The sequence below is a fragment of the Anser brachyrhynchus genome (genome assembly GCF_964034855.1).
Source record: "Anser brachyrhynchus genome assembly, chromosome: 3".
NCBI classification, from domain to species: Eukaryota; Metazoa; Chordata; class Aves; order Anseriformes; family Anatidae; genus Anser; species Anser brachyrhynchus.
Genome location: NC_137696.1, coordinates 59,535,320 through 59,562,484, shown reverse-complemented (window position 1 = coordinate 59,562,484; position 27,165 = coordinate 59,535,320). Strand labels below are relative to the sequence as shown.

Below are 27,165 nucleotides of genomic sequence, written 5' to 3'. Positions count from 1 at the left end.
AGAGACAGTGACACTTAGGTAAGGAGATGGTGGCAAATGGCTGACCTTGCTGCAAACAGGTTTAGTCTGGAAACTAGACCCTAGGAGGCTGATTTCTGTTATGGATCATGAATCAAGTTCCGTACACTGGCATAACTGCCTAGAAGAAAACATCTTTTCCTCGTATTTCTTCAAAACAATTAAAATTTTGCCCCAAATGGTGGATCACTGGAGGTGGATCACAGAAAAACAGTCTCTGCAGTTTGACCTGAAAACCACTTGTTTCTGGGGCAGGCAAAATTCCAAGAGAGCTCACCAGGCTTTAAGGTCACTCTACAGACGACTGGCAAAGGGGATGCCAACTCATCCAGGATTCCTAATATCTTAGGTAAATGTCCCAGTGAAGATAGCACATGAGGAAGGGATCAGGGCTTCCCAACACCAGATCTTGATTTCTAGTCAGACAAGGTCATTCAAAAGCAACAACACCCCAGGCTGCATTACTGAAAGCACTGCCAGCAGGTTGAGGGAGGTGATTCTTCCTTTCCACTCAGCATTGTTCAAACACACCAGGAGTGCTGAGTCTGCTGTGCTGGGCTACCCAGTAAAGATATGGAGCTACTGGAGTGAATCCAACACAGGACCACAGAGACATTTATAAGGGACTCGAACATCTTTCATAACAAGACAGGCTGAGAAAGCTGGGACTGTTCAGCCTGCAGAAGAAAAGCCCCAGAGGGATCTTATCAGCATGTATAAATATCTGAAGAAAGGGAATGAAGACAAGAGAGCCAGTGGTGCCCAGTGACAGAACTAGAGGCAATGGACACAAATTGAAACAATACATATATTGCCCTCTAAACACAAGAAAAAACTTTTATAACTGTGAGGGTGGTCAAACACTAGCACGGGTTGCCCAGAGAGGATCTGGAGTCTCCATCCTGCTCTGGCTGACCCTGTTTGAACAGGGGGGTTGAAAAAAATTATCTCAAGAGCTCTCTTCTAACCTAAACAATCTTGTGATACTGTAAAGATGTTGCTGTATTTCTTGTTTGGAATTTAACAAGTTGAAGGGTGATCTATGGACTTTTCTCCCTTTCTGTAATTATACACACAGGGGCACCAGAAAATGCTGAACCTGCAGGAAAAAAAGAAAAAAAAAAAAGAAAAAAAAGAAAAAAGAAAAGGGACCAGAAGTGAAAATATGAATATTCCCTCAGAAGGGGAGGTTGGATGGAGTCGCATACTTTGCAAAGCATCTACAGGTCATGTAGTATTCTCAATAATAACATAATTCAGTGTTTAGTGTTACTTGCCAAAAATGTGGTTGGATTTTGCTTTCTGCTGGAAAAACAACAACAAATTGTCAGTAATTCTTATGTCTCATTTAGAATCATAGAATCTTTTTCATTTAGATTGGAAAAAAACCCTTTGATCATCAAATCCAATTGTTTATTTAAACCATTATTCAAAATACCAAGGTGAGACAGAAAGCTGAAAATATCTTTTGTTTAGTAGGGAATGTGGCCAACCGAAATTATGGAAAATTCAAAGTTGTGCTGTCCGAACTAACCATAAGGATTCAAAGTTGTATCTTGGCAGAGGACCTAAATGGCTCCTCAGAGAAAACCTATCACAGATCCAAAAGAGGAAGCTACATGACTAGTTAAGAAGTTGCCAGATGTGTTTATAGAGGCCAGACGAGCACCTTATCTTTCTGAGCGTATGACTTAGAAATCACTGCCTAAGTGTAAGAAAGCCTCTTGCAAGATGGTTATCAAAGACAATCAAGAAATAGTTACAGAAAATAGTTAATTTAAGCATCTTTGAAAATTCCCGATTTTATCAGTTTATAGTATCTGCATTTTGTATTGATTTCCGGCCTTCTTAAATGCTTTCTTGCATCACTTGTCATAACCAGCAAAAATCACTCATCCTTCATCATCTACCTCTCACTTTGGCAAGATTCCTTTCTTTGTATCCTCTCCTTTTATATTGCAACATATGCTGTGCATCCTCACATTCACTCACCCCTTATCAAAGCTCCCTGAGTCTGCTTCCCAAAAACCTATTCATTGTTGAGGGGCCACCTGGTTCATGAGAGCAGCCCATGTTTCAGTGAAGCACCTTGATGTTTTCTCCCCTTTGCCTTCCCTGTAAACATCCACAAAGATCCCTTATCGTGCTCTTCAGATCCTTCTTCTGTGATGCTATAAGAAAAATGCTGCCTTGCTGAGGCCACAGCTTGCCACACTGACAATTACTAACTTATTCTCTTCATCTGTCAGTATCCACATTTTATCTATTCTTTTAAACATAGACAGCAAGGTTTTCCAGACAGAGCTCATATCTTCTGCTGTGCTAGACCCCAGTCTGCCATGCTGGGGTTCTGCTGGGGGCCTCTGGGTGTAATTACGATATCAAAAAAATCCCTTCTAAGTTTTGAACACAACATTGAATAGTGTCTATTTAACATGCAAGGCTGAACAGACACATTCATTAGCAGCCTGAATGGAGCTGTGACTCCAAATTAACTTCAAACAAGTTTTGGAAGTGAAAAGAAAGAAAGAAATCAGTTTACCCTATCTACCTCCATTTTCAGATTACAGTATGACAGCAAGTATCTAGAAGTAAGCAGTTCACTGCTATGTTTTTAAAAATAATAGAATATATTGGTTTAAAAGCAAATCAAACCAACAAGACATAAAAGAATTAAAATGTATTTCCATCTGGTGAAAATCAGCAAAGTCACCATGGCTTTAACAGAACTGTAACAATTTACAGCAGTAAAAAGTCCAAGCACAATATATTTTGAGACTATTCACACTGTTGATTAGGAGAGCAACTTCTTGTGGATTTTTAATTTCAGTACAGCACTTCCCTTTGTCTCAACAGTAAAATCACTCCAGTTAGCTGTATTCTTCACCACTCATCACTACAGTAATGGTGGTTGTTTGCTGCCTCAGAAATGTGTGGTCAGAATGCAGGGGCAGCTACAACATCCTCATGATGCAAGCAAGTCAAAGTTCAAACAGAGGCACTACATTTTATTGTACATGTTGTATAATACTGTAAAATACTGTATTTTTTTTTTATCAGGAAAGAAATTACGTAAAATCTAACATTAAATGTAATTCTTTCTTTTTAGAACAGATTTTTGAATGTCTTCTTACCCTTTTCTTAGCAACACATAAATTCTGACCTAACCTACTTAGGAGCTTCCAAAGAGCGGAGCTGCTGTGATTAACAACCTACCCTTCCATGTGGCATATTTAGTAAACCTGAACCTCCAGGTTTTGTAGCTTGGACTTTGCTTGCTAAATCTTCCTTTCTTGTTTACTGTAAGGTTATATCATTGACCTTCTGCTTTTTATTTCTGCTCAGGAGAATATACGGCCTTCATATTCCAGCAGCCTGACTCGACATAAGGACACAGAGTGAAGTCAGTAAACTTTTTGTTCCTTGCTAGACTGTGCAGTTCACTCACCATGGAACAAGAGTGGCACCCAGTGGCCAGAGAGCTTGGTCCAAAAACTTACGCCCTGAAGTTTCTGTCTGCATTTTATAAATCTCTTTCCAGCATTTTGAAGACAGAAATGCTTCCCTGTTCAAGCTCAGAGTCCTCTCCCACCTTGCTACTTGAAAGACAGGAGGTTGAGAACTGAAGATAAAAGGTGTCCTTTCTGTAACCTGTTAGAATATCACTTTTTCTTAGAGAAAAAATAGTCAGCCATTGGTATTACACACTTAGACAGGGTAATGCTTATTTCTGGGGGATCAGGCAGAGACTAACTTGCTTAATATGACCACAGAAAAGGAAGGAGTGCAAGACCCTTACCTTACTTCAACACATTGTACAGTGACTCCAGATGAGGTACATTTATGTGTCAAAACTGCCCTGCAGGACACTTCAAAGAAACACTGCAACAGGAAAGAAAAGCCCAGGGACACTGCCTGTTTTGTGATCTGTCCTTGCAATGAACACACAAATTCTGCACTGCTTCATCAGTTCGTTACACAGGAGGCATAGGTGATAACACAGTGTGGCCATGAACACTGTTAACTTTAAATTAGAGCGTGTGATATTACAAGTTTCATGTGCTTCTCAGAGGTTCATGTAATTTTGTATTCATTTCTCATGATACACAGTGTATAAAAATTACCTCTTTTAGTTAATAGGTGTGCTGGACTTTCAATGAAATTTTTTGGGGGGACTATTGCCAGTAGTGAGAAAGCTTTTACTCTGCATCTTTAACTTTTGTGACTTCATTTATTTATTTATTTATTTATTTTAAAAAGGAATATCATATTTGTAAATATTCTGTCAGACAGGCAAATTAAGATGCAAACTGTTAACTTTATGGGAAAAATCTCCAAGAAGGCCTGAACAAGAAGACCAAACTTGCTAAAACACCAATGTTTCAAAATGCTGCCAAATGCTAAATGGGTGACAAAGGAGCAGTGGCTTACAGTGCTGAGTCCATTTTTATGTTTTCGGGCCCTACTTGCAGTGTGAAACTCCCCCCTTCTACAGAGGCTGACAAATAACGTAGGTGAGAATGGTCTTCATGCTCATCGTAATTCCTAGCATTCCTAAAATGTTACCACAAGCTTTGCAGTAATTTGCATTAAAGATAGTCTTTCTAAACGTCCTAGAACCTAAAAAGGTATGATAAAGTGGAAATCAAAAGTGTCAACTAAAAATAAACTTTTTAGCATGGATGACTATGGCCAGACCTCGACAATGTGACCAGACTAGATTAAATGGCTCAGAAATGGCACATCAGAAGGAGAAGCAGTAAAAAAAATTCAAATGTTTTAAAGTAAATATAATGATTTTTAGACATCTGCTGTGGCAATACTGAAAGCCACGGATTTTTGTATTTCCTGAGTTATGTTAGGAAAGAACTCAGCAGTCTGGACAGCATTTTCTGCCAGATTTTCTGTTAATGGGAAGTCTTTGTTCCTTGAGAGTTTAGTTTTTTGCTATACAATGTTATTGAAGTGGTAGCAGGGAAAACACTGTTCTTGATCATACTGTGGCCTGATGAACCCACTGTCACAAGGAGGACGATTTTCCCCATAACTGAATTGTTTTGCTTTAGGGCAAGGTATGGGTGTAGTAATTCTGTTGTATTCCACATTGTATGCAACTATTGCATTTAACAGGCTATTTATCAAAAGTGGTGCTCTAAATTCCTTTCCCTTCGAAAAGCAAGAAAGAGCAAGAAACCATTTTATGGATCCTCTACACAATTAATATGTAAGATGTTTCATGACAGTTTTGCAATTTTTTATTTTTTATTTTATTTTTTTTGCAGCCCATGGCATCTAAAATTACTGTGAATATGCAAATATACCTCTCCCTTCTGTTATCTTACCAAAACTTTTTTACCATTTGCTAATTTATTTTCTTCAGCATTTTATGTGGTGGCAGAGCTTTTCCTGAGGGAAGACAGTCATTGTGTTGTTTGTATAGTGCCTGGTGCAATGGGCTCCTAAAGTCTATTTAGGATCCTTATGAGGTAGTGTAATAGAAATAATAAACATTTTATTTTAACAAACAATAGAAAAGATTGTATATGAGAACTAGCTGAAGAATAGAGGTATGAAAACACTTGAAAACTGGTGTAGAAAATAAGAGTTTCTCTGTCTAACCTCTTTTGTGTATCACATTTTTATATCATTTTTCAATGCACTGTCCATTTATAATTTTTCATCCTACTTACCTTAAGTTGATGTAAAATAATTACCAAATAGATGTTTTTTTCTGAGAATTCAAATGGAGTGTGGCATTGTGGGAATACAGTGTGATGCCCGTTTTCTACAACACGATGCCATAATTCAAAACTAGTAACAATAACCCCAAACAATACAATCATTTTAGGGCAGTGGTATCATGCTTTCTTTCACAGGAATTATTTTTAAGTTGTAGCAACCTGAACACAGAACCAGTACATAATTAATATGTATGAATGAACACAGTAGGTCTCTAAAAATAATACCTGAAATCAACAATGAAATTCCACAATTACAATGAAAACTTTTCACTGGTACACTTGCTGTTTTGCAATTATGAGTGCAACTTTGGTTTCAATGCTTGCAATGCTGGCAAGTGAACATGAATGGAAGCTGCACTCAAGATAAAGAATTGTGATCCAAGTGATCCCCTAAGAGTGCCTCTGCACAACTGATCTCAGGACTTGAACGTGAGTTTCTTCAGATGCCTGTTTTACCTTTCCTTGGTATCTGTCTATCTAATCTGCTCTTCCTGCAGGCCTCCCATAGCTTGCAAAGGAATGAAAGAGCCAGAATAAGCAGAATGAATAGATGAATGCTCAGAAGGCTCACCTTTCCTCTTGCATAATATCTGAGATTTTTAGTTGGAGACATCTACTAGGAACAATCAGATGATGTGATGGGTTAAGGGTTAAATCATCCACTTTCCATTCATTAGTTTCAAGGACCACCGTGACCCTTCAACCCATAAATTAAAACATTACAGCATCTATAGGAGTCTGAAAAACCTATGCACTATACACTGTAATTATTATTTTAGCGAATGACTTTTCTACCATTTTTTCTCGAAATAAAAATATTAGCATAGATTGCTACATTTCTTTAAGTTACTTAAATACAAAGCTATCATATCTTGCTATTATTACAGTTAAGAGCTATGGCCACACAAAATACCTGGAAACTTCCGTATGTGCAACTCATCAGGAAGGAGACTGCACTTTATCAATGATGGAACAATTTTAGTATAGAAAGATACGGTAGACTTGAGGTTGCAAGATGAAAGTGCTCAGCCTAGGTGACAGTCAAGTATGAAAGACATTATTAAAAGAATGGTCTGACATAACATTTTTCAGGTACTGAGAAAAACTACTAAACTGGCAACTTTTTACTTTAGAGGTAAAATAGCCTGGATGCCTCAGCTGGTGATGAGGCTGTATCGTTGCACGCCATTATTACAGTTGCTCCTCTAGTCCATATTTCTTCAAATTTCACATTTCTTTCTATTTTAAGTAGAAAAATCATCATTATGTCTGTTTTTTTTTTTTTCTTAACTGATGCCATTTGAAATCCCATGTTTCCACCATCAGATGGAGCCTGCATTTTATTATTTCAATTATAATGACTTCAAATTCCCCAAAACATAAAAAAGCAAATGCTTTATACGTCACAAATTCAAAATTCCAGTGTTTCAATTAGGATTGCCACGACATTTTATTCCAATATTCCAGTGTATATAGACAATGATTTATTGTCCAGCTCCTTTTCTTAAGACTAATTGCAATGTTCCTTACATTTTTAATGACTCTGTACAACTACCTGGAAGGAGTATGCAGCGAGGAAGGTGTCTGTTTCTTTTCTGAGCTTACAAATGATATGACACAAGGAAATGTCTTCAAGTTGTGCCAAAGGAAGTTTAGATTGGACTGTAGGAAGAATTTATTCAAAGACAGGGTGGTTAAGCATTGGAATGGTCTGCCCAAGGACATGGTAGAGTCCCCATTCCTGGAGGTATTTAAGAGATATGTGGATGTGGTACTTAGGAACATGGTTTAGTGATGGGACTCAGTAGCTGATGTTGATGGTTGGACTTGGTGATCTTTAATGTCTTTTCAAACTTAGATGATTCTTAAGTAGAACATGCTGTTGATGGCAGAAGCTATGTCTAATGTACAACAATATTTTAAATTATTATTTAATTATTACACTGAGCGAGGGATTACTTTTCGGTACTCCTTTAATGTCTCCATTTTCTTACATCTAACAATATCCGTGATTAATTGTGGCTTTTTAGTAACTGCTTAGCTTTCTGGAAACATATTTGAAGCAATTACCTGTTGGAGCAACAGTAATTACTTGTTGGAGTGAGTCCAGAGAAGGGCCACAAAGGTGATCAAGGGGCTGGAGCACCTCCCCTGTGAAGACAGGCTGAGGGAGTTGGGGTTGTTCAGCCTGAAGAGAAGGCTCCGGCGAGACCTTACAGCAGCCTTCCTGTGCCTAAGGAAGGCCTACCGGAAAGCTGGGGAGGGACTCTTTCTCAGGGGTGTAAGCGTAGGATGAGGTGGAATGGCTTTAAACTAAGAGGGGAGATTTAGATTAGATGTTAAGAGGAAATTCTTCACTCAGAGGAGGGTGAGGCCCTGGCACAGGCTACCCAGAGCAGCTGTGGATGCCCCATCCCTGGAGGTGCTCAAGGCCAGGCTGGATGGGGCTTTGGGCAGCCTGGTTTGGTGGGAGGTGTCCCTGCCCATGGCAGGGGGTTGGAACTGGGTGGGCTTTGAGATCCCTTCCAACCCAAACCATTCTGTGATTCTTTATGTACACTGCTTTAATAATCAAGCACATTATAAAACCTAAAGAACTTTTAAACCCAACAACTGTTCAAGGTAGATGAAACACAAGCGAAAAACCCTCAAACAACGTATGAACAAACATCAGCTGGTCGCAGCCTTCTGTTCTGCCCCTACCCCGCCCCCGCGCATGCGCACACGCAACAGCCGCCGCCGGTGGCCCTTCCGTCACACGGCGCATGCGCAGCCCCGCTTCTCCCTGAGCGCCACGGCCAACGGGAGCGAGGCGGCACATGCGCGTCCGGGAGGCGGAAGAGAAGGAAGAGGGGGAGGAGAGAAGCTTCCTGTTCCGGGGAAGCTCCCGCGCGACACCGTAAGGGCCGGCGGCGCCGCCTGGCTGCTGCTCTGGGGTTTCCTTTCCGCCACGGCGGAGGGAGAAAAGCCGCTTGCGGCTGCGCTGCGGCTCGGCGCACAACACCTCCCCGCACGCCTTCCGCCTCCGCCACGCTGGCGGCGACCGCGCATGCGCAGTCGGGGGCGCCCGGGGGGGTGGTGGCTTAGGGGGCGGGCGGGGTCTGATGGAGCCCCGCCCCCTTGGGGAGGGGCGGGGCTGGGGCAGCCTCCTCTTGAGGGCTGAAGTCCTATTTTGCGTAAAAAAACTGTAACTAAAAATTCTGAGAGGTTTTGTTTTGCTTAATGGCTTGTCAAACCCACAAGATGAGGCTGTTGCCCAAATCCCACATACATGTCCTCAGTATAAGCACTACATACAATAATTATAATTCTGGTGGTTGAAACCTAGCACCTGTGTAATGATTCGTCAAGCGTCAACTTGTAAACTCTGCCAGGCTTTTAATATCGGCGTATTTTAATTTATTGCAGGTACTAGAGTCAGCTTTTTGGTTTCTGCTGGGGGGAAGGAGCAGAAGCGCTGCCCTATGGCTGTTCGGGGGAAGGTGGCTGCCTTCAACCTGCCTCCTCTGCCAACTGTTGGCGAGATTATTAAGCTCTTCCGTCTTCAAGCACAGAAACAGCTTTCCCAGAACTTTCTGCTGGATTTGCGATTGACAGGTTAAATACTTACAGATTTTAGCTACTGTAAAACATAATATCATGGGTTTTCTCAGGATCCAGGTCCTAGCTAAGGAGATGATGTTTGCATGATGACATCTGTCAAGTTTATGACAGTCAGAAGATTACTTTTAAAAGTAGATTTAGCTTAGACTAGTTTATTTTACTTGTAAATTTATAGAAAATGTCTTTCTTTATAGAGTAAAGTATAGAATAATTTTTAGGTAGAAAGCATATTCCTATATGAAATATGAGTTATCAATTCAAATGCAAAACTCAAAGCCTCACTAGTACTGTTTCTGTTGAGTTACTATCGTTTGATAAGTACTATCAAGTATTATCAAAGTATTGTCAAGCTTTGATAAGTTGCAAATAAATTCAGTTTATAAGTTTGATTCAAAAATGAAGGATATTTTCAGGTTATTATGTATCATAAAAAGTGTAGTAACTGTGTCTTTTAAAAGGTCAGTTGTCTTATCTGTCAGAAATGTAGCTTTTTGAACCAGTTACGTTGTTCTGAACAATTCAGTTTTCTACAGCTTCATCTCAGTAGTGGGTGACAAAGATGGCAATGTTCAATTCATAGAGGGTTTCTTTACTGCCCTAGTGGTGGCTGGGTTTTGCAGTAATAAATGCAGTGCAGCTTCATGTATCTGATGATTTGATTATGCATTGTGAATCAAGTGATAAAGATTGAAGATGTGAACATAAAACTCAGTTCCCCATCATGAATAACCAGACTCTTACCCTGGAATAAAAATGTCTGTGTGGGTTTAGGAGTACCTTGTAGGTAGGCACATTTTCAGATATCTCTTGTTTTTATTGCATATTTAGGAGGCTTATAAGTGTGCAGCATAATATCCCTTATCATTCCACTCCTTGGTTCCTAAGAGTGTCTTTTTTTCATTAGCTACATTTTTAATCCTTAATTTAGTCATCTTTCTATCATTAATATGTTTTCCTTTCAGTCTGTAATCAGTTTTCATGTTGTATCCTTCCATTTGGTACAGGAAGGAAATGTCCTTATCATTTAACTGCCTGCCTCTTTATAATTACCAGTTACCTGTATTCCAACTCTAACTTTACTCCGGCTCCTCCTTCTCTACATACTGTAGTCTTGTTAGAACTTGACTGTATCCTTTTTGCTTCTTAAATTCTTGCCCTTGAAATAGGTGTTCTGTAGTGAAACACCTTTGTAAATGTAAGTAGTTGAGACTTAAGGTTGATGAACAGAAGTGCTTACTTAGAGGAAGAGTAATACTACTGTTGATTTACAGATGAAAAATAATATTCTCTTTTGATTTGATTCTGCAATAAACTGCATTGTAAAGAGAGTAAACTGAAAATAGCCTTTTTAAAAAACAGTCGAGTGTATCTTTTAGCATGAAACAAATCTGAATTCTGTGCAGTCTAGCAGGCATGTGATCATTTATGTGGGATGTGTCACTGTTTGTGTCTACTCTGAGATAAGCATGCTTGCGCTTTAACAATAAACAATGAATTTATCTTAGTGAGCTGGATCCTTTGGAGAATAAAGGCTTAGTATGTTCTTTATGTCTTGCAGACAAGATAGTGAGACAAGCTGGCAAGCTGAAAAATGCTCATGTTTGTGAAGTGGGCCCTGGGCCAGGAGGAATTACCAGGTCTATTCTCAATGCTGATGTTGAACAGCTCCTTTTAGTTGAAAAAGATCCTCGATTCATTCCAGGATTGCAGGTATCAACTGTAGAATGATTTGTGTAAATGTATGCATAACATTGAATAAGAACAGTTTAAGAAGATAGAAACGTTCAAAGTGTCAAAAAAAAAAAAATGAAATTTTTGCTCCTGTCTTTGAAACTGATATAAGTTCACAACTCGTGGTATTTCTGAAATACTGTCTACTTGTATTGCTATTAAAATTTAAAGTTTATAGAATTTGACTATATAGACCTAGCAAGAAAAACAGTGGCTAAAACCTCATCATATTTGGCTGTTTTCTTATGCTTCTGAAACATCAAATCATAGCAATTTGAATAGCTTTCCTTATATTGCAGTTTAATATGAGTTTTCTAAGAATCAGTGGTGAAAAAAAGTAGCTAGCTCACTTGAGAACGGCTACCATCTCTTTGTAGGACATTAATAATTTAAAATATCAACAAAATGACTCCTATCCTGAAACCTGAATATGCATGTAACTATGTCTTTGTTGATTTAACTGTTGGTAATTTACAGAATGCCACATATGCCTTATGAAGTATGAACACATCATGTTTTCACTTTTCTTGAATGGTGGCAAATCTGCATTTTTAGTTTAGATTTCAAGAACTTTTTTGGGATTGGAAAGAATTTGAGATTAATGATACTGACTTAAGTTAACAGATTTTTTTATGTACTTAGACATTTTTTCTGGTCTTCCAAAATGCAGCTGCTGGAACAGATTCCTCTGAATGAAAGTGTACTTTTCAGGATCGATAATCTTTGATAGGTAATCATAGTTACTGCTCAAGTGAGTTAACAGTAGTCATTATTTTTCGTTAGCCACCTCTTCACAGTAGACATAAATATGTCTGAATGAAGTTGTGAAATATAAAGACGCTAAAACTCAGCACCTGTGAATGTGAATGGACAAGAAATATATTGCATCCATTAGTGTTAAATTAGGTTTTGTTTCTTTTTTTTCCCCTTCAAATAAGATGATGCACTATGGAATGATTCTTTTGTTTGTGACAGTGTGGGTTATATTACCTCCTTTTTTCTAGTTTGCTATTAAAAGCTGTATCAAAATTTGGATGCTCATAAAAGGTTTGTGACTTGAGTAACAAAATAAGTCAGAGATTAAAAATACAAATTGGAGACTTTTACATAAAAATATCTTTTTCAATATTTATAAAATCACTGATGTAAAGCATACAGCATTTTTCATCACCTGTTTTTCAGGCAGTGATCTCTATTACAAAGCTGAAATTGGGGTCCTCTTTACTGCAAAATGGAAATAGAGGAAGAACATATGTGTACAGAGTAACAGTTTGCACAAGCTGGGAGTCTGTCAGTTCTGTCTCACCCTATGCCATGTGCCCTAATAGTTGTTAGGCTGGAAAGATTTACCAGGAAAGAAAAGGTGCTTTCAGCCAGAGTGGCTTGAATATAGAATTCTTCCAGAAAGACCGTTTCAGTTTTTTGAACTGTACCCTTTGTTTTCCTTATGCCTTTTCACTTGTGTGCGAAGAACAAGAGGGTCTGTATAATGGAAAATCACTTGGCTCGTGTGCTTGGTGCACAAGAGCTCCTGGAACCATGTTAGCTGTACACATCGGCTTTTAAACGGAGAAAGTTTAAATGAGTTTCCTCAGACTTTATTTCAAATTAGAAGTATACGACTGTGATTTTCTGCTGAGAAAAGCATTCTCAATGTATGTTGTGTGATTCTAAAAATAATAAAAATATATATATCCTTTCTGCATGGAAGCTATTATTAAAAAAAGATAGAACATATGTTAATAATCCGTTATTGTGTAGGCAGCTGTCTGTTTTCTCATGTACTGTTTTCTAAGTTTATTGATCTTATGTTGCCTTTCATCATGTTTATGACAGATTCAAAGAAAGATTTGACAAATCATGGCAGATTAGTGAATATGTATGCAATATAATTGCTAATGTAATGCTGAAAAACCCATTAAGTGGTTTGGAGTTGAGGTTAGATTTATTTTTCTAGTTGAAAATAATTGCACTTAAAACCTGTAGGAACACTTAGTTTTTAGTTAAACATTTTTACTACTCTACACAGAACTTAGCTATTTTGAAGTTAAAAAAAAAAAAAAGTTTTACTCCAAAAATTTTCATGAAAATATTTTCATGAACAGTATGAAAGCAGCACTTTCCTTTGGCTTAGAGACCTGTGAAACCCGTTTGTGCCCCTGAGCTTATTAGCAGGATTTAGACTGAAGATGGAACTAACGATGAGCAGTTTATTTCATCAGCTAAGCCAATAGCACTTAACTGTTTATGGATTAGGATTTCTGCGCAAAAGCGGACTTGCTCTTTAAGCCATTTTTCATTATTCTGACTTAGGAATGGTAAATATCCCCAAACATCATCTTTGTGTAAAAATTGACTTTGCTTTTGAGTTATTCTGTTTGTTCATAGTATCATACTGTAAGATAAAATACGGCACTAAAAAATGTAACTAAATTTTATTGTGTAATTTGACACCAGAAATGAAAGAGTCATCAAACTCCATCTAAGTTGGCATTTCGCCGTTTAAGTACCAGGTCATCTGCAAAAATGGTGTGGAGAGATGGGATAGAGAACAGGGTAGATTGTGAGATGTCTTACAAGATACAAAGGGTTGAGATTGTCTCTACTGCTAGGTATTCATACAGCTTGTTGTTTTGGAGAACTCCTTGGTTTCTAATGGTTTGAGTTCAGACTACTCCCAGGAATATTAAGACAACCTTTTTTATGGAAAAGGAAAAAACGGCTGAATGTTTCTACAGCCTTATATCACATATAGCTAAAATAATAGACCCTGTGTAGACCCTACTGGGGCAGACAGAATAAACATTATGAGCCTTGTTTGCACAGGTAATAGGTCCAACAACTTTTCAAACTCAGCTGCTTGCTTTATCACATAAATTAGGTGGGGTTCTATTAGTGGCCTGGGGCTTGTTAATCATCCTTGTTGAAGAAAATTTTGTCAGCCTTTTTAGGTTTAAATCCTCTACTAGGAATTCTGCAGCAGAGAATAATAAGCTTTTAGGCATGCATTGAACTTCTTTCATTAGTGTTCACTTTTTGAAGATAAATACTTGTAAATAGTGTGCTCAGTTTGAGCTGTTACTTTTTTTTTGTATATTGGAGATAAATATATAGCAGGGGTTTAATTCCTACTGTGGCTGTTGCTGGAAATCGGTGTGGTTAATACTCACTGTAGATCCTACTTGCTTGCTTACAAACAGATGCTGTCTGAAGCAGCTCCAGGAAAAGTGCGCATTGTTCATGGAGATATTCTGACATTTAAGATGGAGAAGGCTTTTCCAAAGCACTTAAAAAAGAACTGGGAGGACGGTTAGTATTTGGGCTTGGTTTGTTTTATGTTTAAGGCTTCCAACTTACTCTTAAGTTTGGAGATATAGCTGGAGTTCACTCAGTGCTTGTGTTGTTCTCTTCAAATACATGTTGAAGGTAAGGATAGAGAGCAGCTAACTTACTTTCTAGAAAGAAGCAGTTAGAAAATTGTCATCCTGTTCTAAGACTGAACAGAATTTGTTTGATACTCACTTTAATCAGCGTTACTGCTGCTTAAAATAACTGCTTTGCAGTTATTTGCCTTAGGGTGTTCTGACTGTACGCTAGTAAGTCTTGGAAAGTATAAAAGCAAATTGAATAGTATACTTGCTTCCTAGCTTCTTCCTCTTCTGGAACAAGACAGAAGCAACCACTGTTGTCATTCCACTAAAGATCCTTCTATAGCTTTCCTAGAAGCTTTTAGGATTTTCTTATCATTGCGTTAGCTTCAAATATATATCTTTGACAAATGTAGAATCCAATTAAAGATTTATATATTTATTTACATATTTTTAGATCTGAAATTCTCATAGGGCTTGATTTCACCTTCCAAACGACAGTTTGGGGAGTAATCTGCAGAAACGAGCTGTGCTTGCGAGGACTCGATCGCTCCAAGAAACAAACCTTAATTCAAGTGTAACAGTATTTAGATAAATTGGAAATGACCTCCCAGGCTCCTTTTCCAAATCTCTTAATTTAACGTAGAGTCACTGTCTGCAGTGCCTGAAGAACAGTAAACTGCTTTTGAACTTAAGACATAAAAGAGTATGCCACGTTATCTTCACCTTAAAAAATGCCTTGCATATTTGCAAAGGGTTCACAAAACTATGACCAAATGCATATGTGAAGGTGTGTAGTTTTTAAAAATTAACATTTCTTCTACATACATATAAGTTATTCTCATTTTTGGAGCTGACTAATTACAGGTAAGATATACTTTTATATTATATATATATATATATTATATTGTTGCCATGTGAACATCTGAAAGTCTGGTGGATTTCAGAAAGAAATCCCATCTCTGGTATTTGAGAAAAATCACAAATATCCTAAGAATATCACAGCTTAGAAAGTGCATAATAAGTAAAGTATGCCCCAGTACCAGCTGAATACTGTCATCTCATTAAATGCTGTAGTATCTAAGAAACTGCAACACATTATTTTGTCCGCCTCTACTGCTCTCCTGCTTAGAGGTGAGGATCCTTACTAATGAAGTGCCTGCTTTGTGTCGTATAACACATACACTGATGCACTACATAATTGAATGATACTTATAACTTCATATGGCTAAGGAGCTGTGCTAAGCCTTGTGCTTGTTAGAAGACCTTTTGATTTCATAGGGCTCTGTACAAAAGGAGAGCTCTCTTCGTTTTGAGCTAAGTGATTGTTTTGGGGGTAATGAAGACTCAGTAAAATGCGTCTTGGAGTAATGTGTTGGACAGAATGATGAGTATGGCTATTTACTCTGTACCTGATAGTTGTAGTTAAAAATCATTGAACCGTTGTCTGTATTTCTGCTGTTTTGGAGTATCTCAGCTGAAATCTAATGAGCAGCTGGAAATCAGCTGAAAGGTACTGATTTATTCTAATGTAAATGAAAACCAGACCTAACAACTTTTTTTTTTCTAGCTAATTACCATGAACAGTAATGCTGTTTTGTCAGTATAAGACAAGCATAAATGGAAAGGCATAATTTTGATGTGGCACAATAAAAATTGTTTTCATACTTAAGTCTAGATTGATAGGCACATATCTTTCTGAAGTAGTCTTTCATGGCAAAGTCTTATCCCAAACATTTTGCAAGTTGTTTATTGGTTTTGTTTTTCCCATCAAATGTTAACAGAGCCACCAAATATTCATATCATTGGGAATCTACCCTTCAGTGTTTCAACTCCTCTAATCATCAAATGGCTTGAAAATGTTTCCAAAAAGAATGGGCCCTTTATTTATGGCAGGACACAGATGACACTGACTTTTCAGAAGGAAGTCGCAGAGGTAAGATGTTACCATTTTCCAAATATTTTAAAGATGATAAATGTAACAAAACTTGGTTGACATGCAACATTTTGTTTAAAAGTTCAAAAACAATCTTAGTTGCCTCTAAAAAGAGAAGATATTAGTTCAGTTTTTAACATTGAGATAATCATCTTCTCTGATCCTTTCACAGCACTTTTTTTTTTATGATTTCTTATAGAGGGTTATATTTTCTTAAGGTACTTAATGTGTGTTTTGTTTGTTGTTTTTTTTTTTTTTCAGTCTGATTTCTTCAACCTGAATAGATTCCACAGCACTCTTCTGTCCTTAACTATCACAGTCATTCATGCACCATTTCATCAGTCTGTTTTTCCTTACCTTTCAATCATCTCAGGAAGTACACAGGGAGGGAAATAAGGAATTGCAGGTTTGGAAGGTTTTAGCATTATTTCCAGTTGAGATTAAACACTTAAAACACAGGGAGCGTTTTGTTGAGACCATGGAAACTGACTTTGTGGATTTTTTTTTTGAACAAGACTTGATATCAGAATTATTAACACTAAGTAAATTAATATTAGGATGACTTTAGTCCATAATGCCTTCAGACTTAACAGTTTTTTTCTGTTGCCATTGCATAAAACATACCATAAATAGAGGCTGGAGACTTTTTGTGTTATAATTATGAAAGTAGCATGCCTCTTACCTGAATCCAATTTGATGTTTTAAAAAATATATATGAAAAAAAGGAACTGCACATCAGTCTGAAGACTGAATTTCCATCTAGTTAGTTAGTAATAACAGGTTTTCTCTATGCAACCTAAGTGTGTGTGTTGTTTTAATTATCGTTACAATTAAAATTATAAAAAGAAAATCTTGCTGTGTTTTGCTGTATGTAAATTAATAGTAATTATATATGCAAGTGTCTGCTGTCATTTGGGGTCACAGCAAACCATACTGTGCTGTCATTAATCTAGCCCTGAAATCAAGCTTCAAGGTGAGTACTGAAGTTGTTCCAGTAGGTGGCTCTAGAGAACACTGGGGACGAACATTTGTTATGAAATGAGATGGGGTTCTTAATTCAGTTCTGAGCTCATGTGGTTTCTGGCATGAAAAAACACGGTTCCATTTTCTAGAAGGACTTCACGTCATCTGAGGTTATACCTCATTGCAAGATATGGCTCGCAGACTGATACAAAATGCAAAGTGATGATGATTAAAATACAATGATTTGTAAAAGCAGTGGAAAAAGTGGCCTAGCACTGAGAGCATAAATGGACTTTGTGCTTTATATAGCTGTAACCAGCTGCATACACCACTGGTGACATGTAGATTATAGTGCTTCTGCACTCAGCATAGCTCAAATGAGATGCAAAATACCATGCACTCTTAAGTTCTTTGTGTTTAGAAAGTGAAGTTAAAAACACTAGGAAATTGAGTGATATGTTCAAGGTTGTGCAATGAATCAGTGTTAATTGTTGTTGACTTTACATTCTGGGACCTCCTGATTCTTGTTCTTGTGCTTATTCAAGCAGAGAGCTTCCACTGAAGACAAAATTTTTCATAGTTCATGGTTTGTGTTTCCATAATCAGTTTGACATAATTAATACTCCTTTGGGAGAGGCTACTTGGTCTTCTGATTAGGAGGAATGGTAATCAAAACCTGTGCCTTTTTTTTTTTTGTGATCTTCTGAAGTAGCTTAGCCATTGTGATCTGGCAACTACACGCATATTTAGTACCAGCAAATACAGAATAGTTTAACGCAGATAATAAATTAGGTCTTTAATTTTCTACTAATATTTTATATATCTATGGATTTACATTCCTGAAAGGAAAATTTCTTAACAGCTTGGTGTCCTCACTGGTCCCTTCAGAGTTAAGAGACTAAATACTAAAGAAAGTCTTGGTGCATATACCATGCATTCGGTGGAAGGGTAGCCTGCTGTGATGGAATGGACCCATGTGCTTCGTAATAAATCAGAATAACTTGAAGTTAACAGTAAGAAAATAAAGGAACGTGCCATGTTAATTTGCAGTCAAGCTAGGTTCTGCTATTATAACAGGTTAAAATATCTTTTCATTCCTTGCTGGTGTTAATTTCCTGCTTTCCCGTTTTCTTCTAACACAGCTACATTGTCATCAATTATGTCAGTATAGGCCTATTACTACTGAACTCTGTGTTTGATATGATTTGATTAAATTGTTGATGAGAACCAGTAGTAATGTTGTTATATACTGAATTCTGAGGCCCATTAAGGAGGATAAGGTCAGATATCCCCAGCATTAAAATGACATTTGTAAGTGTCAGTCAAATAATTTTGCATCTATAGTTTATTTTTGTAAAATTGATCCTTATTTTGAGGAAAAGATTTTTTACTTTGCCACAGGTTACTCAGTACTTCACCTCAAATTTGGCACCTGGGCTGGATACTTCCTGACCATTAACAGGAGTCTCATTTCAGTTTAAATGGAAGATATTTGTTAGTCCCTAATGTTAAGTAAAACTGAGCACAGAGTGCAATTCATCTGAACTGCCCTGCCAGTGCCGTCTGAGGGCTGCCAGGCTGGGTGATAAGCTGTTAGGCATTTAGAAGACAGGCTTGTTAGAAGAGCAGAATACTTAATTTGGGTCTAACACTGCTGTCTATTTAGAACACTAGAAAAAAGGCACTAATCAAGTGGGAGATGGTTCAGGTTTTTGAACAGCAAACAAGAAAAATTATCATGTTTTCATAATTCTTATAAGTCGAGTATAAATATATTCTTTAAAAAAATAGAAAGAGGCTTGTATACAAGGATGTGTTTAAAATTCCTTCATGTGGCCAGCTTTGCCAATCTTAATTCTTCATGTATGTTAATTCCTGTGATGGATTTTGCAGATTCATTGATAACGAGGTTTTAATACGTGCTTGTGAAAAGCACAGTCATATTGGATAGCTAACTGGGGAAAAAAATAAATCATCCCTGAGGTACCTTGAGAGGAGTTGGTAGTGAGCACCCTTAAAGAGATGTCAAGTACCATCTAGGCTGTATTTCAGATTAGGTTTCAGAATCCTTGTTTTGATTCATGCCTTGATGAAATTTTAATAGTAGATACAAAAAATGTTACTTAGCTAGCTAACCCTCTAGCATGGTTGACTTAGTGCAGTTTCAGATGCTATCCACATTTTAAAGGTAGGACCAAAGAAAACGTTGAGCTTTAAGATGAAAAAAAGGCCACCACCTTATTTAAGTTATAAAAGTATGTTCTCAGCATTTTTGGGTTCACTGAGAAGTGCCATACTCAGGTATGTTCCTGCAGATGTGATTCAAGTGATTTAAGATGTTACTGCCCAGACTTGGATATTACCAAGTTATCCCTTCTGTAGCTGAGAGGTAGGCACCAACAGCCTGAGGCTTGCTGTTTTCATGGGAAGTAAGAGTAGCTTGTTTGAGTTGGCACTGTAAGGATTACAAGTGCTGTCCATTTCATTTCCATTGCAGAGGTAAAGGAAGTGCATATCTGATTGCACTGTTAGACTTTAATGTGGTGTTGTTTTTTTTAAAAAGAATAGCAACTATGGCACATATATGTATATATGTAATAGGTTTCCTCTGAAGCAATAATGAAGGTAGTTTTAAATGCTGATGTAGGCAAACAGAATCATTGAGCTTTTTTTCTGAGAAGTCGCTGAAAAGGATTTTATTGGTTCTATGCTTGAACTGCCTTTTAGGAGACTTGGTGAAAAACAGAAAAAAAAAATCTTCAGCAATGTGTATAATTTATTTTTCAGACACAATTTTAATAAAAGTGGCATGATTTCATGAGTATGAATTTCACAGAATCATCTAGGTTGGAAGAGACCTCCAAGATCACCCAGTCCAACCTCTGACCTAACACTAACAAGCCTTCCACTAAACCACATCGCTAAGCTCTACATCTAAACGTCTCTTAAAGACCTCCAGGGATGGTGACTCAACCACTTCCCTGGGCAGCCCATTCCAATGCCTAACAACCCTTTCAGTAAAGAAGTTCTTCCTAATATCCAACCTAAACCTCCCCTGGTGCTACTTTAGCCCATTCCCCCTCGTCCTGTCACCAGGCACGTGGGAGAATAGACCAACCCCCACCTTGCTACAGCCTCCTTTAAGGTACCTGTAGAGAGTGATAATGTCGCCCCTGAGCCTCCTCTTCTCCAGGCTGAACAAGCCCAGCTCCCTCAGCCGCTCCTCGTAAGACTTGTTCTCCAGACCCCTCACCAGCTTCGTTGCCCTTCTCTGGACTCGCTCGAGCACCTCGATGTCACGTGAAGCTACATAAATGTACAGATGTTACCAGATACACAAATTGACTTTTTTTTTTTATTAATGATAAATAACAACAGGAAACTTCAAAATTTTGTATCTATGTAGTTTCTGTAATGTTTTCTAGCATTTGAGAATTGTTTTACTGGGGCTTTTTGTGTTTAATAATTGTTTGTGCTAGCAAAACTGAAAGAATGTGAAAGTGTAGAAGACCTCCAATCTCTGGGTGACTTTGTGACTCTCTGTGTAAGAAATCCCTTGAGAAAACCAGAGAAATGCTAATTTCAATTTTAGGTATTAAATGCTCGTATTGTAAGGTATCTAAGCTTAGTAAAGTAGATTGAACTTATTTGCATATGTAGTAAACATACGCCAGTTTATAGTGAATAAATTTTGTTTGGTATGTGATTTTGAGTTTATGGAGCTTCAGTTTTGGAGAAGAAAGAAAAATACTTGATTCAGAAAGAGTCGAAGGAAAGTATGTGAGAATACCATCAGCCAGTGGTGGTCAATTTGAATTCTGCAGTCAGCATTATAGTATTCTTTTGTGCCCATACAAAATTATTTGAACGTTCATTAAGTTCTGCAGAAGTTCGAGGAGCTCCTTTTCATGTGCATTTGATTGAAGGACTGAGGTTGTAAATTACCATGATATCTTAATGAAAAGCTATTACATCGGAGAAGAGAATTCTAGATGAACTGGGCATAAACTCTGATGTGAGTTCACAAGAATTAATTTTCTTTTTTAATATGTCTTTGTCTTTGATTATGCTGATAATCAAGCTTTAATGTAATTGACTACTTGGTCAATTCAGTTTCACTGATTTGTGTATTTTGATTCTTCAATAGAGGCTTACAGCTAATACAGGAGGCAAGCAGCGTAGCAGACTGTCCATCATGTCTCAGCATCTCTGCACTGTTGAAAACCGTTTCGTAATACCAGGTCAAGCCTTTGTTCCAAAACCAGAGGTAAGTCTGTTTTTTTGTGTTTTTTTATTGTCAATTTTTCAGACAGGTAATATATCTGATCTTCAGTTCAGCATCTCTGTACTACTAAGTAGAGTGGTGTGCTACACCTGTAAGTGAAGCGTACATGGTTCAGGAAGATACTTTTTTGGTTTTTGGTTCCTCAGAACTTGGCTTTGACCTTCAAGTCTTATCTGTAAGATCACTGTACTTCTATGGGTGTTTCTGGAGAGGGAGATACAAATTTAGCGATAGGATAATCTGCTAGGATTGGAGCATATTTGGAAAGCCAGCTATTTTACAGGTTGCAGTTATGAACAGTTTGAGAACTGTGCCTGGAAAATTTGGTGGGTCCTCTGAAAGACCCTGATAAACAAAAGCTTTTCTTATGTCAAAGATCTCTAATTTTACCACATCTATAATCTTTACATATCACCCTGCTTATCTTCAGTATATTTAACACTCTCCTATTCACTATTCCACTTAGTCACCTACATCCTACTCCCTGTTTTAAAAAGTAACCATCTGATTTCTCTCCTATCTGCTCTTGAGAGGAGAACAGTGGCTTTGCTATCCTCATATTTACTGCCATTTTTTTATTAATAGCCGTTAGGATTACAGGAATCAAGAATGATAAATTTGAACTAGATTTTGGATGTGGATCTATCTGTTTTTTGTTTTTGTAAAAATATTTGCCTGATACACTGAGTGGGGTCTGTTTGCCCTAAGAGCACATGGAAATCTACTTTCTGCTTCTGAAAGATCTTCTTGAAATGGTTGGTTCAGCTCTTCAATAAATCATCCTTTCTCTTTATCACAATCTCTCATTTGGTCCTTTTACTCCTCAGGCTTTTGTCTTGAGAACCTTTTTAAGCCCATTCCCTCTCTCTTACCACAGTGAATTTTGCAGTCTTTTTTTTTTTTGTGCATATTTTGATTATGATTAAAAATTCCTTTAGTTTTTTGGTTTTTTTTTTTTGAGCAAGTAACTGCCAAACATGAAATTATTATTTGTGACAGCAGTCTGTTTTAAAGAAAAATGATCATGCATAAGACTTTTTTTGTTGTTTTTGCATTTTGTTTGTTAGTTGGTTGGTTGGTTTTGCTGTCTCCTAGCTGATTTTTTTTCAAAAATACTTTCAGGATTCCACCTATGTGAAATAGTGTTCAATAAGGCCCAAATTCCAATTTTGTGGTGGTTGTTTCTCAAAGGTGGCAGTGATTTGAGAACATAGTAGAGATGTAGTGAAAAAGCTCCTGCCATCTTTATCTCAGAACTGGGAAGCTCTAACCAATACTCCCATTTTCCTGTATTGAAAAGGCCTTAGCTGACTGAGAGAGAGAGAAAGCTCACGGAGGGGTGACAAACATCTCAATATAAGCAAATCCTATAAAAAAGGGAGTACCACTAAAGGCAAGCATGTATTAATTCAATATATTTCTTTGATTTAAAGCAAATATTGATTATAATGCAAAAACAGAAAGTATAAGCTTTTCAGATGGTTCCAGGACCTCTGTATTTTGTTTCTTTCAAACGCCTGTTGTAGACTGATCTTCTGTATTGTCCCTGTCTCCCTTAGCAGTAGAATGACATAGTTTGAGGTGTTACTGTTGCTGATAGAACCTTTACATTCTTGGAAAGCCCTTGCAGTGTATTGTGAATGATGCAGCTCAGTGCTTGATTTTTATTTCATAGGCATACAAAGATGTTCAGGTACTTCTGTGTAAAGTTTTTAGAACTAAAAACTTGCTGCTTATATATCTTAAGAATACTTCATTTCACTTGTAGTATGCAATTATTATATTTTTCATATGTCCTCCTCTAAAAACATCTTAGATTCTTGTTTTATAAATGTTTGTTTTAATTCCCATGTATTAGCAATAATCACAGCATAGTGTCATGTCAGGCCCCTTCCTAAAGGTGGAGAAGCATGGTTTGTGGGAATGAGTTGTTTACCTCATTTGCTCAATGAATGAATATTTTTTTAACAATACCTATGAAAGTTGAAACGGAATCGGCTTCTGGTTCATGGAACAGTGCTGCACAGCGTTGTGTCTTAAGCAAAGAAAAAATGGCCTTTTGCTCATAGCTCATTCTCCACGATACTAGCAAACTGTTGATGACAATGTTAGGAATAGTGCAAAATGAATTCCTTGATGAATAGATAGGAAGTTCAAAATGGCCATGTAGCAGCAGTAATAAAAGCAAGATGAAGTTCCATTCAGAGAATATGGGCAGTAGAACAAAAACACTTTACATTACTAGATGTATAAAGCATTTCACTTTCTAAAATGCTGTAACAGAAGTTTTTACTTTTTCTGTAAATTATCTCTGTATATAATGTTATATATATAACATTACACTGTTATAATAGATAACAGTATAATTTATACTGTTCTTACAAATTTCAGGCTAATAACATGGGAAGTGAAAGTTGTATATAGGTACACAGAATACGTATCAGTTGGATTTATTGAAAGACTTGTCCGGAATTATCGTATTCCTAAATGTAGTGGCCTGCATCATGTTACCTGTGCTAGCAAGTTAACATCAATTTGATTTTCATTTGGGGAAGCATTTCGATAGGACATCTCTGCCAGTGAGCAATAAGAAATAAAATCTGTGTGTTGAAAGAAAAGGTTAAAGGATCTATGATTATTATTCAAAATAAGGGGGTTAACAAAATACATTTAAACGAAGAAGCAGTTTCTTTATCACCACTGTATATTACATTTTACAGTAATGGAATACCTGGGTGTGGGCCTTAGTGGAATTATTAAAAGCACCTGTGAAATTCTTCTAGAAGGCCAGAAATGTTCAAGACAATAGATGCTAGCTGTAGTGTTTGAGCTGCTAAAAGTTAATTTGAGCAAATGTAAGCCAGAAGGCTTCCAGATTTTTCATGTGCAAAGATAAATGGTTTGCATCCTGTGCGCTACAGTTTACAGATGTTTTCATAGTCTTGGTTACATTTCTGTTGTAGGGCTCCTCAAATCTAACGTTCATTATGTAGTGATAGATTAGTAGCAATTGGAGAATGCCCAATAGGCATTTCTGTAACAATAATAAAGGAAACCCACAGCAGGTGGCAGTTTGAGGAGGGAAGACACATTTTTGGCACCATCTGAATAGTACTGCTGATTCTTCATCCTGATATGCAAATAAACAATGCAGCTAAGGTGGGGGGGGTACAGGTCTTTGTGTGTGTGTTTTGTTGTTGTTCTTTTTCTTGCTTTGTTTTTTGTTTTTGGTTTGTTTGCATGGTTGGTTGGTTTTTTCCTTTTAGAAAATCTAGTTACCAAGACAATTTGGAACTGATAATGAAAGGCAAATGTGCCTGTTGCTTAAAGGCCATTCAGTTGGGCTTCTTGGACAGAGAGGTGTTTTTTGTTTTGTGTTGTGTGTTTTTTTTTTTCTTTTTCCTTACATCATAGATAAAGAGAAAAAGTAAAATACTCTATTAAGCATTCTATGTTACTGATAGCCTGATTTGATAAATAGATTGTTTTTAAGCATCTTGGCTGTAAAAAGCCACTATTACATTAATTGTACTGTTGCTTATGTTGAAATAATTCCTTTCTATTCAGCAAATGTTACTTGGAAAGTTGAAAAGAATGGTTTGAAAAATCAACCGAAAAGTACTTTTGCAGGAGACTTAAGCATTGTTTCCTACCTCATTCTTTCTGGTGATCTCACTAAAACCAAAATACCTTGCATAAATATAACTCCAGCCCAGATGTAAGAAAATTTAAGTGTTATACATTCTTTAAAGTACTCAAACTACACTTTGCACAAAAAAAAAAGCCTCAATGGATAGAAACAACTATATTTACACGTAGTCCTTCAAGTTGTAACCTGCATTGTTCTCCTGCTGTGTGGATGGGAAATGCTGCTGCTTTGGAGGGTAAATCCATGCTCCTTGCTGCTTTTTGAAACAGGAAGTACAGAAGATCACACCTGCGATAAGCAGAAACCCTGCTGAAATGAATCCTATATAAACCGCTCCTCCCGGTTCGTGTTTACTGCTTTCTGGAATGGTCTGGTCCAGAAAATTTGAAATGATTTCTCTCGTGTACCACGATGTCGGTACTAATCCAAAGATTCCCGCAAGAACGAAGCAGACTCCTCCAGCAAAGCAAGTGTGACTTTTGCTGTCAGTGTCCCCTCCCAGTTTTGTGCATTTCATTCCAACTGTAGTGATGCAGATGCCAAAAGCTGACAGGATGCAAGACAGTACCATGGTGGTCCGTGCAGCCTGGATGTAGACGGGCAGCGAGAGAACGGAGTACTTCAGGGTGCAGCTAAACATCCCGGTGCTGTACCACGTGCAGTCCATCCAAAGTCCTTGCATCTGTGTTATAGCTGTTATGATATTTGAACCAACATCTGCGTTCACCTTCCAGTTTGGTAGCAAGGTGGCTGCGATGTCTCCAAAAGCACCAAACAAAGCCAGCATAAAAGCAAAGAACTGCAGACCGGCTGATGCCATGGTTATCTGCTGTCCCCTTTTGTCTGCCCGTTTCTCTCCTGTAAACGTGTGTAACTGGTTGGCAGCTTCGTAGCCGGGGCTGGAGCCGTCTGTGCGATAGGGAGGAAGGGGAGGAGGGGGAGGAGGAGAAGTGCAGCCAGAAAGAAAAAAAAAATCAGCAAACAAAAAAGGCTTGCATTTGAAATCAGAGCTATCTGAATGAGTATCTGAACGTGACCCTGAAGCAGATGAGAGCAGCTGCATGCAAGGCACTCAAACGTAAATGACGACAAATGGACAGTGTTAGCATGGCTTGTAAGAAGGGGCTGCTCTTTCATACGTGATTAAAAGCCATCAAACAAAACTTACTTTACTGGAGTTGCACTCAGTAATCATATACAGATTGCAGGCATACTAGACAAATAAACATTTTGAATGGTACATTAGAAACTTGCAGGTTAGAAGCCACTGTAGAAAAACACATTGGTGAAAAATATATTGTACTCTTAATGCACCTTAAGTGTGTTGGTAGATGTAACTGTAGCTCCTGTTGACTGTTTTTTAACAATGAACATTGTTATCTTTTGTTTAAAGTATAGTTCAAAGCAACCCTTTATTTCAGGTCTTTAAATATTGTCATTCTTTTCTTTGGTAACTGATCCCAATTCTCTTGTTTTTGAAGAAGAATAAGAAGGTGCTTAGTTCTTGCAATATTTCATGGTTAACTTATGTAAGTAACATTTCTGAATCACTGCTTTATTTCAGGCAGTGATTCTCAGTCCTTGACATAGATCAACAGTCTTAGCAAGTCCATTCTAAGTGTGAATATGATGTGTTGTTGTTTATAAAATAAAATACTGGCTTTAATACTGATAAGGAGCAACTCAGTTGTGTAAGTGCATTTTTAATCAGAAAGCCATCGGAAATAATTTGCAAATTTGCCATACAGTGAAAATTTAAAAAAAAAGGTTTTAAAAAAAAAATCTTGCATAAAGGGTCAAGTTTAATTTGACAGAGTAGAACATTTGGGTAGTAGGACACACCTGTGAAGACAGAACCATTGGTGTTACAT

General features: G+C 37.5%; 2 protein-coding genes across 2 annotated transcripts in view; one reads left to right on the top strand and one right to left on the bottom strand.

Annotated features, from left to right (window-relative positions):
- Positions 1–8,530: 8,530 nt before the first annotated feature.
- TFB1M (transcription factor B1, mitochondrial) overlaps positions 8,531–27,165 on the top strand; it is a 27,731-nt gene continuing 9,096 nt past the window's right edge. The window contains exons 1-6 of the mRNA XM_080585273.1: positions 8,531–8,658; positions 9,168–9,356; positions 10,921–11,072; positions 14,294–14,402; positions 16,246–16,397; positions 21,508–21,627. Of these exons, the coding sequence (XP_080441399.1) occupies positions 9,224–9,356; positions 10,921–11,072; positions 14,294–14,402; positions 16,246–16,397; positions 21,508–21,627 (666 nt within the window). The 5' untranslated portion in view covers positions 8,531–8,658; positions 9,168–9,223. The remainder of the gene's footprint in view (positions 8,659–9,167; positions 9,357–10,920; positions 11,073–14,293; positions 14,403–16,245; positions 16,398–21,507; positions 21,628–27,165) is intronic.
- Positions 22,964–27,165, bottom strand: part of CLDN20 (claudin 20) — a 9,563-nt gene continuing 5,361 nt past the window's right edge. The window contains exon 2 of the mRNA XM_080585274.1: positions 22,964–26,203. Coding sequence (XP_080441400.1) covers positions 25,455–26,114 — 660 coding nt within the window. The 5' untranslated portion in view covers positions 26,115–26,203 and the 3' untranslated portion in view covers positions 22,964–25,454. The remainder of the gene's footprint in view (positions 26,204–27,165) is intronic.